Below are 20,407 nucleotides of genomic sequence, written 5' to 3'. Positions count from 1 at the left end.
AGGGTTTCAGAGTTTAACTCTTGACAAAGAAACAATCCCTGTTGACCAAAGGCAGATGATACACACCTTGCAGGGACATGGCCAGCCTATGATGTCCTCCAAGCCCAGCTGCTAGAGCTTTGCAAATTACTTCTTAGTTGTGGTGATAAATTAGAGATGAATGAAGGGGCTTTGGGCTGCATCTTGGATGTGGGTCCTCATTCATGAATTAAAGACATTTTAAGTCCTCATTAATGAATTAAAGACATTATAAGAGAGGGTTTATTTTATTTTTTTTAATCATAAGACTGAACTGTCTGTTGCATGCGGGAATTACTAATGCTACTGCTATTGTCCAGACTATGCTTGCCCAAAATTCTGCTCTAAAAGATATTCAGAAAAGCCCTTTGGGAGACCAGGCAAATGTAGTCAATCATCCCCTTAATTTAACTTACTGTTTTCATCCTTGAGATACAAACACTAGATCCGGTTCCCAGTTCAGCAAAGTTGAACCTACCTCTCTCCTGGCCACCAGCAAAGCCTCTTTGCTTCAGTTGTGCCAAGTGTATAAAAATTTCACGTAAACATTAAAAGTTTATATGAATTAAAAATGAAGTTGAGTTGGGCATGGTGATATACCCTCGTAATCTCAGCTACTGTGGAGGCTGAGGCAGGAGGATCTCTAGTTCAAGGCCAGCTTGGGCAACATGTAGTGAGATCCCTTCTCCAAAAAAAAAAAAAAAAAAAAAAAAAAATCCAGCTGTTACTAGGGCTCTTTGGAGCCAAGAATTCTCTAAGAAGACAGGCTTACACCTTCCTTGGACCAATGAAAATGTGTCATGGCCCAAACTTCTGGTACTTTTGAGTGCTAGGAGATGCAAAACAAAGAAAAAAAAAGTTTGTGCACATGCTTGTGTAACCTCAAGATATTGTTCAAATTTACACTCCACCAGCTATCAACCCCGTGCTCTCACACATACACACACGTGTGAGCATACACACACACACACACACACAATCTGGGAACAGAGTCAAGAACTTTTGCTCATATTTTTTTAATGTATCACAATGAGCAGGAAACATACTTGATGAAATATTTTCAAAGGAGTATATTCAATTACCATCTACAATCAACTTAACTATGACAACAAAGTTTTTGTGACAAATTTCTTTTTTTCAGTTTGAAAGTTCCATGTGGTTCTGTTTGTTAGTCTCCATGTATTTTGGTACAGTTCAAGATCAGCATTGTTACAGTAACAAAAAAGCTAACAAGACTACATTATAGAAAAACACCAAGAACATCATTTTTGGTTTCACTTGCTCTATTTTTTTTTTGTTTTTTTTTTATTTTGTTTTGTTTTTGTTTTTTTGTACATTGCAAAGGCTGTTCATATACCTCTTCACCTCAGGGTCATGTTCATTTATGCTTTCTTTCCTACCCAAACTTGCCCCCCTCCCCCCTGAAGAAAGTAAACAAACAAACAAAAAAACTAGTCAAAGCTTTGTTTCACAGTGGGCAGTATCTCAGCGCCAACAAACAACCAACTCAATTTATGCTTCTATTTAAAATGTTTTAATTTAATTTATTATTTAAAAAAAATATATGTCCATGAACATCAAGTGCACTGGCTTGGGTCACTGCCTCTCTCTCCTGCAACTTCCTGCCATGCCTGAAAAACTCAGGTTTACACATGCCGTCTGTTTTACTTTATTTTCAATTGTGTAAAACTTTGGCCACATTCATCTCTTTAAATAGCATTTAATTAAAAAAGAAAAAAACTTCCTAGACGTATTAACTCTTCTCTGTGTGTATGTGTATATATGTGTATGTGTGTATTTTCCTTTTAAGTTTCTTTTTGGAAGGATGGAGAAAGGATGGATAAAATCACTCCCATTCTGTGCATCAATAGAGCTGGTGCTATGACCCAATGTGTCTGGCACCAACCCACACTGTGGAGTATTTGAGAAAAACCAAAAACAAACAACAAAAACAAACAAACAAACAAACAAACAAACAAAAAAAACAACCAACAACAACCAAAAAGCGAAGTGCCAATGGAGGATACGAACTAATTTAAAAAGTGAGTTTGGATATCCTACGCAGCTACTCACTATACAGCAGACAGGAATAGATTCCCCGAGTGAGATGGATCCAAACAGTTGAGCGTTGTAGTGAATTCATGCTTTGTAAATTCTACAGGTCATAGCCACTGATGATGTCAGCCCACAAACATGTGACCAGCTCATGTCTGACTTCGACTTTGCACCCTCATTGACTGCTTTGCTACTTCTGGGTTAGTGCTGAGAATTACTTCTGTTTTGAATGAACATACATGTGGGCGGTACAGTTGTAGAGGAAAGCATTAAGTGTGCAACCCACTCCAGGTTGAAACAATCACATACCCCTCAGAGGAATACTGGTGGGTGGAAGCATGCTTAGCCAATCTACCCAACCACCTTATTTGTTGCCAAACACACCCACAGGTCAAGGCATGGCATAACAAAACACTGACAGTCACTCTGCCTCACAGAGGGAGGATGGCATAGTAGAAAGAAAAAAAAAAACACAAAAAACAAAAATCCCAACCACCCAAAATTAAAACCATTAGGGAAGGGGTAGCAAAATTACAAAGGAAGTTAAAGTTGAGGGGGGAGGGAAAGGGACAGAAATTGCACTATTACCAAGCAATATCATTTTTAAAAACAGTTTTTAGAGAAAACCTAGCAGAATTTGACAGGTAAAGCTAGTGTTAATTGTTAACTGGTGTCACATAAAGAACCAAAAACAAAAACAATTTTTTTTCTATGATACAGACACAGAGTAACATACAACAGTTAAATGGCAAAAAATATATATATATATTTCATAGAGTTACAAACAAGATAAAATAATGAAAAAACAACAAAAAAACTGTACAACTTTAGAATTTAAAAATGTTCATCTCAAACACAGGGAGAAATACAAGAATTCTTGTTAAAGGAAATAGCTTGTTAAAACAGTAAATGTTTTGCGTACTTGTTTTTGACACCTTATGCTACAACTGGATACTGATATGAATAGTTACGATGGTATTCTTTAGAATTTCTACTTAAAAAAATTAAAAAGGAATTTGCACTGTGCATCAGCCTAGTTAGAAATATGTACAACAGTTCAGATCTACTCTTTCATTTATCTAAAAACAAATTCATAAAAATAGTCCCGGCTAAAAAAGAAAAAAAGAAAAAAGAAATCCATTTTCAGATCTTGGAATGCTCCAGTCTTTTGCAAAGTCGATGAGTGGCTTCAGCACTGGGGAAAGAAGCCTGAAAGGTGACCAATGGAACCTGTATTCACAGTCTTCAAAGTTCCCTTTTGAAACATAAGGAGGAGAATGAAGGGGAAAAGGACTTCACACTTTGGGGGCAAGGGGGAGATTGTGTCTGTTGATGTTTGGCTATGAAAGTGAAACAGCAAAGCATCTATTTGTCTCCAAAATCTACGTTTTAGCAGCACAAAGTTTTCCTTTCAAAGTTCAGACCGTTTTTAAGATTAAAAAAGGGGATGTGTAGCATTGTGTTGTGTTACAAGAATGTGGATACTAACATAAACACAGGTGCCTCACGTACGGTTTCCTCTTCTGCTCTCTGTACATTGCTATCTGCTTCTTCGTTGGCTGCGCTCTGGAACACTCGCCGCTCAGACTGCCTAACACAAGGACAAAACTTTGAAGTAAAAAATGTGTCTTTTGGTATATGGAATTGTCATTAACAGTTGCCTCTCTGCTTGCAGAAGAAGCACCTAACAACCTGGGAATCTTTTGTTTTACTCTTTCTTTTATTAAACTAAGTCTTGTTTGTTTAAATCAGAAACAAATTCTCAAGTAACAAGAACCCTTTCCCTCTTTTCTGCATCAGCAGTGAAAGGGTGTGTCTTTGGATTTTATTTAAAGCATGAAATTTCTTTTTCTGAGAGAGGAAAGAAAAAACACAAATACAAAACCAAAAACCAAACCCCTAACCAAAACTTTTTCTTTTTTTTTTTTTTAATAAAAAAAGTACACAACCCAATTACACAAACTGAAACAAATGCCTTAGTTTAGGAAAAGAATATTTGAAGCATCTACCAAACAAGGAGGAAAAGAAGGGGGTACAGAGAAAAGCCAAAGAAAGGATAAATAAAAAAATAAATGTACAAGGCTAGAGACAAAGGTAACTAGAATTATATGCCTTTAAAAAGTTTCAACTCCCCAACCAAAAATAATCTGTGAGGATCCTAATGACCCCTAGAATCCTTTGAAATTCTTTCTTTAGTTTTATAAAATAATTCTGCAGCTACCCTCTAAGAAATGAAGGCAGCTACCTTAAGTGGGAGATTATAGGATGGGAGTTGGGAGGAGGAAAGAGAAAAGTGGAGTTAAGGGACAAAGGGGAGAAAAGCTTAGGCGAATCAACGGATTGTAATCTATCTGCTAGGGATGAACAAGACGACATCAAATGAGGAGCTGTCAGCTGGACCATACAAAAAGCTAAATGTACACAAAAGGTTTTTTTCCTTTTAAATCTACCATACTGCTTCAGTTCATTTCCAATGCAACAATCTACTCAACACCAAAAATGGTCATATCTATCATAAATACAGAAAGTCAGTTTTTTAAAACTTAGTTTTTAAGCTACAAGTCCTCAACACTCTTTGTGTGTGTGGGTTTTTTTTTTGTTTTTTGTTTTTTTTTTTTCTGAAAATGGGAGTGCTTAACTTTTCCCCTTGAAATTGGCTTCAGCAGAAAAGCTATCCTTAAAAATCCCCAGAAAGCTAAAGCAGTTCACATTGTTTTTCTCAAATACTTTCTGCCCGTTTTTAAATTAACAAAACAAAACAAAAACAAAACAAAATCTTTTCTGGAACCAAAAAAAAAAAAACTGAAAAAATAATATATATAAAACAATGATTCTGAAAACAGAACAAAGTGTGAGCGATTGACCTGAGAATAAAAAGACATTACATTTCTTTTTTTCTTTTTAGCAAGCCATTGGTATCTGAATGCTAAGATAGCAAGAAATCTAAAACTGCAACAAGGTGGACTGCTTTCCCATACAGTGCATGCCGGGCTCCTCTGTGCTCTCAAGGTGGGGCGTTTATTGAAAAGGGGCAAATATACAAGGGGTTTAAGCTCCAAAGACATAGGGGAGGCCCTGCGGACTTCTGTTTCCCAGACCAATAGTACCTTCAAAAGGACACAATGGAACAGGGTTAGGGGTGTTTTTTTGTTTTTAATATTAAAAGAAAAAAAGACAAGAATGTAAAATCACCGGCATAGATAGGTATATGGGAAAACAACCCACGCTTTTTCTTTTTTTTCCTTTTTTTTTGTTTTTTTTTGTGTGTTTTTTTGTTTTTTTGTTTTTTTGGTTAGAAGCTTTGGAATTGCAGTCAGTCTATTTTTGAAATTGGTTTGTTATTAATTTTTTTTTTATTTAAATTCATTTGTTTGTATTGTTCATCTTCAAAGCTTACAATCTGAAGGTGTCCGTTCCTACACTGGTCAGACCACTGTCCTTGGGGCAGCTGGGGTCTTTGGGACCCTCCACCGGGCTCGCCGGTCCGTCGGACTTTTGGCTGAGATCCGTGTCAGACTCCTCCGAATAGTCGTCTGTTGGCATCGAGGGCTGAACCCCTGAGGTGCTGCATGAACTTGAGGTAACCGTTGAAGATGAGGAGAGAGGAGGAAAAGAAGGGGGCTTCGCGGCCGAAGCCCGGGCGACCACCGGCGGCCAAGCCTTCCTGGGGGCGTGGGGGGAAGCGGGCGGGGGCGCGGGGGCCGACGGGGGCGGGGGGCTGTCGTTTGAGTGAGCGGCAGACTGCGAGGTAGATGCGGTGCTAGGATCGGGGAAGCAGGCAGAGTGAGGTAATAAACTAGGGTGCTCTTTGGCGTTTCTTGCTGCTCTCGTGATTGTTCTGTGTTTGTGCAAGGCCGACTCGAGATGTTGACTCAGAGCTTCCTCCCCACAGAGCGCGCTCTCGCACGCCAGGCAGTGGTACGAGCCGCCGCCGCCGCCACCGCCGCCGCCGCCACCGCCACCGCTCCCGGTGGGGACGTGAAGCACCATCTCTTGCAGGTTCACCACAGACTGGCCGAAGAAGCAGAGGGACTTCAGGTGGCTCCTCGCCGCCTCCTCGTCGCCGAAGCCCGCCTGGCACTTGCGGCAGACCAACTTGTACTGCACCTTTGGAACAATGAAGGGGTCGTAGAGGGAGTCCGCACTTTTGCTTTCTGCTTCTGGCTCTTCGGGGGGTTTCGGCAGGAGGGGGGACACCTCGCGGGGGGCATTTTTCTGCTCTTCTGGTTTGGGGGATTCTTTGGCAGGGTCTTTGTCTGGGGAAGCAGCCCCCTGGGGGACTGGGGTTTGGCTTGCTTTGGGCTGCTGCTGCTGCTGCTGCTGCTGCTGCACTTTCTGCTGCTGCTGCTGCTGCTGCTGCTGCTGTTGCAGTTGCCGCTGCTGCTGCTGCTGGATCACCTCCTGCAGACTCTGCTGGTATTGCTGGTACTGCTGCAGTAGGGAGCCCGGGGACAGCCCCATCAGGGCCTGCGACAGCGCAGGGCTGTAGGGGAACAGGCCTTCCATGCCATACATAGGCTGCAGGTACCCGCTCTGCAGGGCGCCAGGGATCTGGGGGGCGTAATAAGGAGAAAAGCCTGGTACAAAGTAAGGAAGGAACTGGCTCGTGAGCAGTGCTGTGGGGTCTGAAGTCAAGGCTGCCTGCAGGGCCTGCAGCTGAGCAGGGTCCACTGCATACTCCATGGCGGGCAGCGGGGCAGAGAGCGTGGCTGCAGCGGCCGTGGGCGCCTCTCCCTTCTCCTTCTTGGGGGCAGGCAGGGGTTCACCTTTCCCTTTGTGTGCCTTCTCCTTCTCCTTTACTTTCTCACTGTCTTTGTCCTTGCGTTGCTGCTGCGGTGGGAGCTGTGGGGTGGGTGGCAGCTGGGCTGCTGGCGGCGGAGGAGGCTGCTGCACCTGTGGCTGCTGCTGCTGCTGGGGTTGGGGGGGTTGCTGAGGGGCCATCGCCATGGTGGCTTGTGCTGGGGTCGGGGAGCTCAGCGATGCTGAGGACGGTTTATTTGGTAATCCAGATGTGGGGAGGCCAGGGGAAGGAACTGTTGTGCTGGGCAGACCCATCAAATTCGGTTTAGGAGACGTTAAAGCTAAAAGGAACCGAGACAGAAAGAGAAATAACCAGTTAGTCCAGGGTGGCAAGGCTGAAGCTCAAGACATTTACCTGTGTCACTGGCACAATCTGAGATGTCAAGGTTTCAGCCTGAAAGATCCTCTCAAAACCAACATTTTCAACAGAAGCGTCCCACCAGGCCCAGGACTGGATAGCTGAGCACTGTGATAGGGACCCAGTCCTTTTGATCAGCTCCCATCCTTCCCCTTTCAGCTAAACAACTTGCAACACCTTCCTACCCAGCATACCACACCCATTAGCTGACACTATCCTTGCCATGCACTCCCAGATACCATTCACTCTGCCCAATGCAATTAGTCTGGAGGCCCCCAAACTAGCTGTTTCCAGCTGGGGCTCATTTGAACCAGGGGCTTTCATCAAAGCACTACAGAAATAGTACAGCCACGAGGCTCCACCAGAAGTTGTCTGGAGAAGGGAGCCAAAGCAAGAATCCTGGCAAAGACCCAAGGCCACAGCAAACAAAACAGGCTCTATACATATCCTTCCTCTCTGACCTCCATTGCTGCAACTGAATGGGTGCTTCAGGAGGCCAGAGAAGAGAACCACAGGAGTGTGGAGGAGGGGCCTGGGAAGAAATAAACAAACCCACTCAGGGAAAACTGCTCCAGTGCCCTGGCTCTGCTGATGTGCTCCAAGTCTGCTGAATAAGACTACCACCTCCTCCTGCCCCTGTGTGAAGGAAAGCCCAGTGGGGATTCAGCTGCTTGAGGACCAGTCACAGAAAGAGAAAAGCAGCCTCAGAAATAGAAGAAAGCACTGACACCGTCAATCCCCAAGACATCATAGCCAACCCCTGACTACTGTTTATGGGTCTCAGGAGTCTCTAATCCTATTGGCAGGGACCCACCGTCAATCATGCTCAGTCCTCACCACCTACGCTCTGCAAAGAAAGCCTTCACCCAGCCCAGGGCCTCAGTCCTCCTCAACACACACCTGTCACCTAGAGGGTGTGTTTGGTTCTAGGGTGATGGGAGGAGGGCATTGTGGCTGATGGTACACCAAGCCTCAGGCATGTTCAGACAGCTGGGTTATAAGGAAAGGCAGCAAGGGGCAGTGTGCTAGCGGAAGAAACGCTGAGAACAGGCAGGTTGTGGAGTCCGAGTGCACAGGGAGTGGCCCTCAGGACTCTCCAGATTCACCAATCTGCACTGCTGCACGGCACACACCCCTTCGTGGATTTTTCACAACAGAATATAAAATTTTACATAAGAATGTAAAATTTAAAAATCTTATAGCTCATTAGTATTTAATTGGGACCACTTGCCAGAAAGCTGGGGCAATAGTTCCACAGCATGACACTCTTCGTGAGAAACAAAACAAAACAAACCACTTGAAGCCTAGACCTGGGTGAAGACTATGGTGATATCCAGCAGGAGTGGTACAATGTTCCCTTGACTATCAAAACCCTTAGGTTTCAGATGAAAATAAGGTTGCTTCAAGTCACCAATCCCAGGAAAACATCTGCTAACATTGGATAGAAGAAGGAAGCTTCCCTCAGCATCACATAATGGACTCTTCCAAAACAGCAGAAAGGGAATATGCTAAGAGTAACTCACCCAATTTCCTCAATGTATACAAGCAACTGAAACCAGAGAAGTGACTGGTTGATTGTACCAGAAAAATTCAAATGCTTGATGGTTAAATTGGCATAAATGAGGCAAAGACAGAAGGGATTATGAATTCTAAATCTGGAACAAGGCTCTTTCTGTCTACTACTAAGCAACGGGCCTGCTCCATATTTCAGGTTTGAGGCCAGAGCCAAAATATCTGTGGGGCAAAGAGGGAATGTCCACAGATCCCCCATTCTTGGGGCTTTAGGCCTTTGAGACGAAGATTCAGGTCAGGAGGCCTTAAATCGACTTTGTATGTGTTCAACCAATTGTCTATGAGGGAGACTCAAAATTTAAGAAACATTTCCTAACGCCTGCTATTTGCCAAGCTTGCACTAGTCAATGCACCTTCACAAAAATTCTTGGTTTTCGGTAAGATCACAACCAAGCAAGGTGCTTCACCACCCTGAGTCTCACTCATGTACTTCTGGAGTCAGACTGACCCTGTATGGATTATGGCTGACGCACACTGGCTGTGCAACCTTGGATCCACTAACTGACTCTTGGAACCCCAGCTTTCCACAATAGGTGGTTCTGGAGATCAAATGAAAGGCCATGTACAAAGAGCTCAGCATTGGGCCTGACATACAGTAAATGCTTAATAAACACAAGTTCTTTCCCTCCCATTCCAGATCAGTGCTCTTGGGCTGCGGTACAAGCAGGTGCTGGCAACTGGGGCACTGGGTTACCTGGCTACCCTGACTGATTAAAAGCACAGCTTTCTATCTTGGGTCTACTCAAGCGGTCAGAACCTAAGTAGCACTAAATGTATACCTGTTGACTGACTGGCTCATATTGGGTGTTGTGGAAGGAGCACATAGCACTGGGAGCCCGGAGGCCTGGGTGGGAGCTCTGGCTCCTACCCTAGCTTGCTGAATGGTCTTGACCTCTCTGGGCCTCAGTTTTCTCATCTGTAAAACAAGGGGAATACATCAGACATTCTGGTTCTACTTTTTTTTTCCACATTTTTATGATACGCTGGGCCTTCCTAAGCCCCTGGGCTACAACGATAATTCAGTGCCTGGCACTTTCCATAGCTTGTTTCCTGGCTTCTGTCCGGCAGGCTTAGCAGCATTCTGTGGTGTTACTTGCCAATACACATATGCACTGACTGCTGTGTCTCAATGCTTTCTTTTCTTGTTCTCTTTGGATAAGAAACTGGGACCAGGAATTCAGTACTTTCTTTGTCCTGGTAAAAATGGCCAAAGCTGCAAAACTTGGAGTTTATTCGGTCAGAAACTAGGGCTGCAGAGCAGCTTTAACCCCTGGGAATGGGCACATTTTGAAGACAAGGAAGCCCTCTGAGGAGCTCTCCTGGGTTCAGCATGTACTGGTCAGTGCAGGCTGTTGTGGGTGGGGTGGGGGCCAAATCCTCCCCGGACCTTGGAGGGGAGGGTCCAATTTGGGAAAGACAGCTGGATCAGGGAAGATGGGTGAGGACAGAGGAGGACAAACAAGAGGTATGTAGGAAGACCTGCAAACTTCCCGTTGAGAATACAGAAGCCAGTATTTATGATTGTCAATGGGTGGGAGGGAGGAAAGGGAAAAGAAAACGAAGGGGTGGCTGAGGATGTCTACAGTGTGAATTAGTACCTCTATCTGGAAGACTGACATGGCCATGTCAAGGCCAAGTACAAGATTCCTGGCCAGTACTTTCAAGTAGAAAGGTGATCTCCTTAGAAACTAGCCCGGCTACTGTTGCTCTGGCTAGAAGAGAACCCAAACAGTACTGAGGAGCCACCACAGAAGAGCGTCTTCCTGAGAGCAGATCTATCACAGGAGTTCTCTAAAACAGACAGCAGGGACCCCAGGTGAGGGCAAAGAGTAAATTTTCCTGGACCAGTTTCCATAGGGTACCATCTAGAATTAGCTAGGACTAAATGTCTTATATTTGCAACAACTATCTAGATGAGACTGGCCGTTTCATAGACCCAAATGGAAGGGTCTATGATGGAAACCTCTTGAAAATTCCCTAGGAATCAGCATGTCAAGTTCTTCCCTATAGCACACACGCTGGTTGTGCTGCAGAACACAGGGCATAAGTGTGGTTTCCGAGGAGACTGTTCTAACCAGGAGCTCCCATCCCTAGACTCGATTAGAAAGGCCAAGAACCCATGTACACACTGGCACTGGGATGGCGCAGTAGAGGGAAATATATTCTTGCTGCTTTCAAAGAAGCAGAAACGAAACCTTCCTGTTTGCCCAGTACTCAGGAAGGTTTGGCATGGTCACCACACAACAAAACACTAACTGAGCTTTGATGCTGAAAAGAATCACCTAGAACAGAACCCACCTGTGTTGGATGGAGTAAAGCCTGGCAAGGAGGGGCTGTTGAGGCCGGGGAGCAACACGGGAGGAATGCCCTGGAGCGCTGGATACGCTGTAGGAAGGTTAAGAGCCTGGAGAGGGGCGTTGTCAAACATCCCTTGCTGCTGAGCTGCCAGTCCAAGGACCTCATTGGCCTTTTTAATCCGGTCCAACTCTTGCTGAGCCATCAACTGACGTACAGTGGCTGGGTCAAAGTATTCTTTCTCCTTGTCCAACTGGCTTCCAATGGTGTCTTTGACTTTGGAGATGTGCTGTTGGGAAAAGATATGGTCGCGTACAGACAGCCGAGCGCTGTACTTGATGCCACACAAAGTGCACTCTGTTTTGGGTCCCTCGTAACTTGTTTGGTTTATACCAAAATGCTTGGCCATGCTTAACTTGGACTTCTTTTCTTTTGCCCGGGCGTTCTGGAACCAGACCTGAACAACTCTCTTTGGCAGTCCAATGTCATTGCCCAGGACCTCACACTCTAGCATAGTGGGTGTCCTATAGTCATTAAAGCATGACTTGAGGACCTTCAGCTGCAAATTGGTCATCTGAGTGCGAAAACGTTTCTGCCCAGGCCGATCCCCGCTGTCACCAGATTTGCCTGCGGAACCACTCACACCAGGACTCGGGGAGCAGGGGTCCGCAAGGCTTGAGGTTTCACTGTAGTCCACTGTACCTTCGTTGTCATATTCTTTGCTATAAAAGCTCGGGGCTGGGCTGACCAGACCAGATGACAACCGATCTTCGTACTCAGACATTGCCATCATGGCTGCTTTGGTCAGCCCCTCACTGGGTGCAGAAGATGATTTGGTTTCAGTTGCTATTCCCGTCGCACTGTCATTATCCGCATTGCCCTCGTCTCCTGTTGTGGTGTCTGTGATTGCCGTGTTGACAGAGGAACAGTCATCGTTGTCCAGCTTAGTTTGGTCAAAGTTTAGATTAACCGAGGACATGGAGGGGCTTTCAAAGTCTTCGATCCCCTCCACCTTGATGGAGGAAGGGCTGAGGAGAGTTCTGGGAGACAGCTCCATGGTCTTACTCACAGGTGAGAGGGGGACACCCTGACCGTCACTACTGCTTGGGGGAAGGTGGGAAAAGCTAGTTCCATCAAAAATATCTCCTTTCATCTGGAGTCCCCCGTCACAGTCTAACAGCATGGCAGACAGAGTCAGGTTGTAGCCGGCTCTCTTGGCTTCATGCCAGTGGCGGGACCGGATATGAGCCTCGAGGGCAGTCTTGGCTTTGAAGAGCGCTCTGCAAAAAGGGCATCGTCTGTGGGCCTGGGCTGGGCCCACCGCCCGGAACTGTCCTTTCCTTTCCCGAGCTCGGGTGTTCTGAAACCAGACCTGCACCACGCGTTTCTTCAAGCCCACCTCGTGCGCGATGTGATCCAACATCTTTCGAGTTGGATTGGAGTCCAGCAGATACTTTTGGTAAAGGATTTCCAGCTGCTCCGGCGTAATGGTCGTCCTCAAACGCTTGTCCCTCTGCGGCTCCTCCCCTCCCGTCCCACTGTCATTCTCTCCGGGGCTCCCGCTGGCCTTTTCCTCCAGCTTCCTCTTGAGAGTGTTCATGGTGGAGGTGGGCGTGGAAGGAGAGGTGGCCGAGCTGGCGGGGATCTGAGGAATGGCCCCCGAGAGCAGCTGGCTGGCCAGGAGTGGGTTGCTGGGATCAAACAGCATGAAAGGCATGTCCAGTGACCGGTCCAAAAACTGCGGGTGGATGAACTGGTTCTGCGCACTCAGGAAGTGAAGCTGCTGATGCTCCTGCCAGTGCTCAAATGACGGGAAGGCCAGCTTGCACTGGTCGCACTGGTAGGGGATTAGCTGAGGAGGTAGGTTCGCCAGCTGTTGAGGAGTTGAGGTGTGGAGGGGCTTGAGGGGCAGGTGGGAGAGCTGAGAAGGACTGGGGCTCGACTGGGGCAGGGGACACTGAGGAGGGGGCGCCTGTGGAGGAGGCTGTGGCAGGGAGGGCGGGGCAGCCAGCTGTGGGAGCTTTGGCTGGGGTGCACTGGTCTTCTGCTCCGGCTGGTCTTGCTGCTGCAGCTCTGCCTTTGGTTGTCCTTGCTTTTCTTGGGTTTGGTTCGGCTGTGCACTGGGAGGGTCAGCCTGCTTTGGTTTCTCATCACTCGCCTCTGCTTTTGAACTGAAGGTGGCCAGGTCGTCGGCCTCCGCTGTAAGCTGCAGGAAAGCAGAGGGAGCTGTATTGGCCGATGGTGCGGGGGCACTGTAAGCCTGCGAGGGCATCGGGGTGCTGCAGGAGGAGCTGGTGGGGGTGAGGATTTCCATGGCATCCATGGAGTCCTCGTTTTGGCTGTCGTCCTGCCCCTCCTCGTCCTCGTCCTTGTAACACAGCTTCTTCTGGTGCTTGATGAGATCAAAGATGCGCTGGAACACCAGGCTACATTTCTTGCACTGGTAGTTCAGGTTGCTTGTTCGGATGTACCTATCATTTGTGAGCTCTCGCCGCTCTCCATCTTTGCCCTCTCCCTGATTCTCATAATTTTTCCTGGCCTTCTGTCGGGCATTCTGAAACCACACCACAATGACTCGGGTTGGAAGGTTCAGTAAATTAGAGAGTTGCTCAAATTCATCGTCCTTTGGGTAAGCATTGGCATCAAAGAAGTCCTGGAGGACTCTCAGCTGGTAGTCGGTAAACCTAGTTCTGGAAGACCTCTTGCTCCCCCAGTACTCCTGCTTCTGAGGTTCCGGGGAAGGAGGCCTGGAGTCGATCTTGAGCTCCTCCAGGCTGGTGATGGGGGGATTGCTGAAGTTGTAGGGTGAGTCCTTGTTGCGCTGCCGCTCTTTGAAGAGAGTGTTCCTGAACCAGTGCTTGATCACTTTCTGGGGCAACCCAGACTTGTCTGCCATCTCTTTGATCTGCTCCTCACTGGGGGAGTTGTTGATGTCAAAATACTGCCGCAGCACTCGGAGCTGGTCATCGGTGATCCTGGTGCGAGGCCTCTTGTTCTGCTGCTGGAGCAGGGTTGGATTGAGCTGGTGCTGGTACAACTGGGCCAGGTCTGCGGGCAGAGGTTCCACAGGGCCAAGCTGAGGGGGCAGCTGAGCTGGCAGGGTCTGCAGTGGCATGGTCTGCATCATCAGCGGCGAGAAGATGGGCAGCTCCATGGGCATGGAGAGCTGGGTGAGCGGCACCGAGGGCTGGGCCGGGGCGATGGTGGGCGAGGTGATGGGTGGGGCTGAAGCCGGGATGGCAGGCGTGGAGGCTGGCTGTGGAGGTGCTGCAGGAAGCGGGGGCGGAGGGGGCGGAGGGGGCGGGGGCGGGGGCTCTGGGGTCTGGGGCCTCAGAGGGTACAGTTTATCATAGTGCTCTCTGTACTGTTTGGCAAACCTCTCCAGCTGCTTAAAGGGGAAGTAATTCTGATGAACATGCTCTTGATGACTCTTTAAAATCAAGATGTTGGAAAACAGCTTGCCGCAGGAGTCGCACTCAAGCTTCTCCAGGTTCTCTCCCTGCTCCGTCTTCCCGGTCTTCTTTTGCACCTTCTGCTTGTTCTCGTTGTACTGAATGACCAGCTCAAAGCCGAAGTTCTCCAGCAAGGCCTTGGTGGCGTTCCCTCTGGCATCCGAGGCAATGCGCGGAGGAAGCATAGAAGGCTCAGAACCACCCCCTGGTGCCAGCTCTTTCTTCTCTTTGGCCTTCAAGGCATCTGGCAGCAGCTCCTTCGGTCCTGCGATGCCTTCTCCCCCTTCAGCACCCTCCCTCTCTCTCTGGCTCTCTTTTTCCTTGTCTTTGATGACCAATTTGTTTTTCTTTTCGGGGAGCTGGCTTGGCTGTAGGAGGGCAGAGTGACTCTGGGACAGAAGTTGGTTTTGCTGCTGTTGTTGCTGCTGCTGCTGCAGGATCTGCTGGTGGCTCTGCTGTGGGATCTGAACCTGAGCCTTCAGATCTTCCAGCAGGCCTGGCCCCGTCCCTGTCAGCGTCAGTGCCCCGCTCGTCACTGGCAAGCTCACCTCGGGGTTGAGCTGGAACTCAGCGCTGGGGATGTAGAAAGGGAAGAGGAGGTGCTGTTGCTGCTGCAGCTGGAGCAGGGTCTCAGTGGTCATGGGGAAGTGAGGCAGGAGGGTGGGGTTAAACAGCTGGGACTGGATCAGGGCAGCCTGCTGCTGCAGTTCCTGCTGCAAGTGAGCCTGAACTTGAGCCTGGGCCTGGGCCAGTGTCTGAGCTTGTTGTTGTTGCTGCTGCTGTTGCTGCTGCTGCTGTTGCTGCTGCTGCTGTTGTTGCTGCTGCCTGGATGCGATCATGTCTGCCAGCTTCTTCCGATTGGCCTCCTTGGGCTCTGAAGGGGAAGCAATGTTGGCACCAATGGGATTCCCTAGGGGCAGCATCCCAACACTCTCAGCGGGCACTTGGCTCAGTAAGCCGGAGCTCGGAGTGATGCTGGCACTACTTGGATTGGTGGTGGTAAAGGTGTTACTACTGCCACTGGTGCTCACGGGACTTGGTATGGAGGAACTCAGTGGGACACTGCCACTGTTCCCAGTCCCATTGCTGCTACCACTTGCAGCCTCCAGCTTGGCTGCTCGGGCTTTGGTTTGATGCAGCACAGACCTCATGTGGATCTCCAGAGTGGAACTCTGGCTATAGGCCACATTACAAGTGTTACACTTAAAAGGTTTGTTGTCTGGGCTGCTGGTGGGTTCTGGTTGACCAGTTGCTGATTCTTGAAGAGCTCTCTTTAACTTGTGCAGGTGGGAGACAGAATTGTAGTGCACCAGCAGTATGTTCTTTTGAGTGAAAGATTCCTTACAGACGGTGCACTTGTAAGGGCGGGAAGGGTCTAGAAACTTTTCCATAGTAAAGTTGGGGCCTTTTCTGAAAGGTAGAGCTCTCTTTGGCTCTGCGCCTGAATCTTCTTGTACCGACCCAGAGTCACTGCCCGTGGGGCTCTGTTTATCTTCCAAGTCACTTTCTTCTTCCTTGTCTTCTTCAACAATTATGGTGTGGTCTTCAGCCAGGGTGGGGTCTCCCATTGCCAAGAGGTCCCCATTGGCCAGAAGGCCACCATAAAGTTGTTGAATGTCGGCCTCACTCAACTCCAGGTGGCTTGTCTCAAGGTGTTTTTTCAGAGCCTGGAATGTTCGAAAACTGCGCTGACAGAGACAGCACATGGTGGCGGCTCGGATCACATGGTACTGAGAATGCAGCTGCAACTTTTCGATGGTCTTGAAAGCCAGGCTGCACTGGTTGCAGCGGTACTTGTACACGTGGCGATCTGACACGGGCAGCTGGGGCCTCTTGGCATGTACCTCATTGAAATGTGTCTGGAGGGCAGCTGAAGTCTTGAAAACCTGGTTGCACCCCTTCTTCCAACAGAGGAAGCCCGAGTCTTCTCTCACAGATCCTGGGTCAGCAGAAGAAGGTTTCAAATCTCCGCTGTGCTCTGTGCTTGCAGATGGCAAGATGTTCTTTCCCAGATCCTCTGAAGTTTCTGCAAAAAAAAAAACATCAAGCCCAAAGATAAAGAAGGTCTTGTTTCCGGGATGGCACCCAGAGCCGTCTACCTAGGCAGGCTTCATGAAGTCCCCAACCTAATCAATAGAATCTGCACAGGGCTGATGGAGTGCATATTAAAAACAGGGCACACAGGGACAGAGATGAATAGAAGGATACAAAAGTTTCCATTCATAATGAGCCTATGTCTTGTCACAGAACTAACAGTCTTCTAAATAATATTTAACTGCTTGACTCAGAATCCAGTTTCTCAAGAATGAGCCTGAAGGTTACTGATCTTGGGGTGCCTATTTATGTTCATCTTTTATGTTATAAGAATTTAGAATAGCAGATATGAATTAATGCTGTTCTAAGTTGTGGGGAATTTATAATAATTGTAGTCCATTATAAAGAATTTTGGATTTTACTTTTAGGCCTTTAATTACTTGTTATGACTTTTTGACTATCATCTCTATTCAATAAGCAATGAACATTAATGTGGCAAATTATTAAAATACATTAAATTTTCTTCCACAGTGAGACCATTATACTCATAAATACCCCAACCCTTTTCAGATCATCTTTCCACTGCCTAATAAGAAAAACCACAAGGGAGAAGCCTAGGCACAGCATGGCTGAACTCTTTTTAACTTAAACCTTAGATGGCTAGAAGAGGTCAAAGATGTAGGACTGTGTCACAGAGGTCTAATGATTCATCTAGGTAGGAACCACAGGATGGCACCGGCGACTGGTCTACCACAATGGTCTTTCCAGATGCACCTCTAATCCAGTACACCCCCAACTCAAAACTACCTGATTCACAAGCCCCTAATAACTAAGTCCTCAGAGAACCAGTGTTTAATGGCTTAAGATGGTGGTCTACAGAGGCCTACTGGCTGAGTCTACTTATTAACTCCCACTGGTTCTCAAGCAGATTTCTCTGACTTTTAAACCATATGAATAATATACAAATACGTGCCAGGAACCAAAGTATAAAGTAGTTGGTGACAGTGACCTTCATCTCCCAATCAGTCACATTCAGCTTAGGAATCCTGCAAAGAATTCCTGCACCCTTGCCCTGTGCAAATTATGGCCACAGATTTCACCCTGTTTCAGTTCACAGAAGTTAAGATTAATGATACTAACCAGGCTGCTTTCCTGCCTCTTCCACGCTGGAATTCCCATCTCGATCTGGAACAGCTGCTGGCAGGAACATGCTGCTGGGCATCACCATCTCAGGGGTGGTCACCTGAGGAGTGAGAGGCAGAGACACAAGGAGAGTCAAATAGAGAGGAAAGAGACACAAAATAGGAAAGGTTGAAAAAATTATTTAATAAGCAAAATTAGCCTTCACCAGTGTAAAGCTGGAGGTGTCACTTTTCATAGCTCACTGAAGATTCATGTTTATTAGACAAAGCTCACATCAGTCAAAAGTGTTTCTACGGTTACATTCTGGACATAATTAGCAGTGCACACTTGAAGAATAATCTTATTATTAATATTTTTCCTTTATGCAGAATTTTGACTTTGATCACTGACAATGTTTTGTCATGGGCTGTGAAACTTCTCGTGCAACCAATTAGGTAGATAAGTTGAAAGACCCACCTTAAGCTGCTGAAAACATAATAAGGGCCCTAATTAAATCATACCGAGTAAAGTACACTGTAATCTTGAAGCAGGGAGCATTGTAGTAGTGTTTTCAAAATGTATTCAGGCAAGAAGAGGAGGGGAGGAAGAGTGAAGGAAAGGCTAAGGGAGAGAGGAGAACAAAGGCAAGGCTGAGGACATGCAGACACACTGGCAGATTTTCCAGGAAACAACATTTTGTAACCCTTTACAAGCTGATATCAAGTGCAAACAAGCCTTTTTCATGACTCACTTAAGCCAGAATTTCTTCTGGAGTCTTTGCCCAAGGTCTATGACATCAGAGGGAACATCTGCCCAGCGACCCAGCCATCTAGGGCAGCCTGTTCAGCAGTCCACAACAAGGTGGCCCCACCTCGACCATGGCCATTATACCCTAATACAGCAGCTCCATAATTAGCCTGGTTCCAAGCAGCTCCAATTTTAGGTCAGATCCTTGGATATTTCTCTAGGCCTCCCTCCTAGAGAGGAGGCCAGCAGCTTATGCCAACAAGTTATCATTTGCCCTGTGTTAAGGAGATAAGCATCCCTCAAATTCTAATATAAGGAGAAAAAAGTTTTTGTTTAAAAAAAGAACAATATCATTCCAGTGACCCAGGAAACTGAGGCAGGAGGACCTCAAGCTCAAGGCCAGGTTCAGCAACTTGGAAGACCCTGTCTCAAAAAAAAAAAAAAAAAATCCAGGGATACTGTAGTGCAGGATGCTTCCAGGTTCAATTCCCAGTAACGAAGGAAAATAACCCTAAAACCAAAAACCAGCAATATCCCTTTGTCTGCTCTGGGGTAGGACGCTTAGATGGCAAAAGTAGTTTCTAATGAATTAGAAATCACCTCCCATTTCATGAAACCCTGAAAAACAGACTGACCTAAAGGTTACAGGGACAGAAACTGCAGTCACTGCTAACCTTTCTATATCCAGCCCAGCCCCAGTCGGAGTCATTGCTTTCCCAAGCAAACACGACTTTACTGCAGTCACATCTTCACTTCCTATTGCAAAGACGGGACCTTCTAAAATTTTGTTCAAAATTAAATAAATAATATTTTAAAAATAATCTTTAGTGGCTTGAAATTCCTGCCCTTGCTCAAAATAGCTGCTGACATGTTCACTAGTATCACTGGCAACAGGCTCAACCACCAGCTGAAACCCAGACAAGTGGCATCAACACCAAAAAATTGATGCCACATCACATTTAGGGGTATGAGAATTTTTTCAGCCACCAAGACACCCATATGTGCAAAAATTAAGCAACAGGCACTAGAGAGGAGGGTTCTGAGAAGCCTGTGTTTGCAAAGAGCAGGTGCGTGGCAGGTGAATGTGAGTGACACGGCACTCCTGCTCCCAGACATCTGCACCCTTGCACAGAGCTGCCAGCAGCTGGTTAGGGCGAGCTGCTGCTGAATCGTTACAATGGGGTAGAGATTGCCAAACTCATTCCATCTATTTTCTTTTTAATAGAAAGCATTTCTGACCAGTGTGGCTGGGGAGTCCAGCGGGAATCCAAGAAGTGAAAGGTCACCGATTAATTTATAGTCTTCAGCCAAGGGGGAGCACGAGGTTGGGGGCGAGAGGGGGAGAAAAAGAAAGGAAAAAAGATTCCCCCCAACCTCCTTTCCCGGTTGTGGCTGCAGGATCAGTCCTTTCCTGGGATCTTTAGGAATTATGAAAAATGAATCATGAGAAATAAAAAAAAGCCCTACAGAGTAAAAAAGAATAAAATTATCTAACACCTCAGCTGCACATCATTATAGAAAACTGTGGGCTTTTTATACGCATTACAGTAAGGCAGACATCCCCTCTAACAGACTCAGTACGGCGGATCAGTAATTGTTTTCATACACTTTAATTAGAAAAACTCAGATGGCTATGAATAATAATGGAAAAGAGAGACTTTTGCACTTGAAAGGTTGAAGTCAATCAAGTGTGAATGACGGCAAAAAAGAAAAAAAAAAAAGACACCAATTCATCAGCCCTCTGTTGTCTCGCTGCGACTTTAATCATAATTCCTGATTGGGATTCAAGAAGGCAGTAAGCAGCGGTTCTTTGTCTGCCTTCACCTTCCATCAATTAACTCTCCCCGAAATATAATCATCAACCTCACATGCTCCTCTGCATCTTAATCTGGGCCTCCAAACCTGGAAGTCTTGCCCCATATGTGTTTAAGTAACTACTTTTATCCACCTGCCT

At 46.7% G+C, this 20,407-nt stretch overlaps 1 protein-coding gene across 7 annotated transcripts in view; it reads right to left on the bottom strand.

Moving 5' to 3' along the window:
- Positions 1–1,018: 1,018 nt before the first annotated feature.
- The window catches only part of Zfhx3 (zinc finger homeobox 3), a 929,635-nt gene continuing 910,246 nt past the window's right edge, over positions 1,019–20,407 (bottom strand). For 6 of the 7 annotated variants that reach the window (XM_078032605.1, XM_078032607.1, XM_078032602.1 and 3 more), the window contains 3 exons: positions 17,725–17,827; positions 11,102–16,576; positions 1,019–7,154 (listed from right to left, as the gene is read on the bottom strand). In XM_078032605.1, coding sequence (XP_077888731.1) covers positions 5,467–7,154; positions 11,102–16,576; positions 17,725–17,827 — 7,266 coding nt within the window. In that variant the 3' untranslated portion in view covers positions 1,019–5,466. Of the gene's footprint in view, positions 7,155–9,582; positions 9,720–11,101; positions 16,577–17,724; positions 17,828–20,407 lie in introns of all 7 variants that reach the window. The other variant, XR_013430973.1, reaches the window with a different exon arrangement.

Source organism: Ictidomys tridecemlineatus, chromosome 15, assembly GCF_052094955.1.
Source record: "Ictidomys tridecemlineatus isolate mIctTri1 chromosome 15, mIctTri1.hap1, whole genome shotgun sequence".
NCBI lineage: Eukaryota > Metazoa > Chordata > Mammalia > Rodentia > Sciuridae > Ictidomys > Ictidomys tridecemlineatus.
The sequence above is the reverse complement of the archived record's forward strand: the minus strand, read 5'-3'. Positions and strand labels throughout refer to the sequence as shown.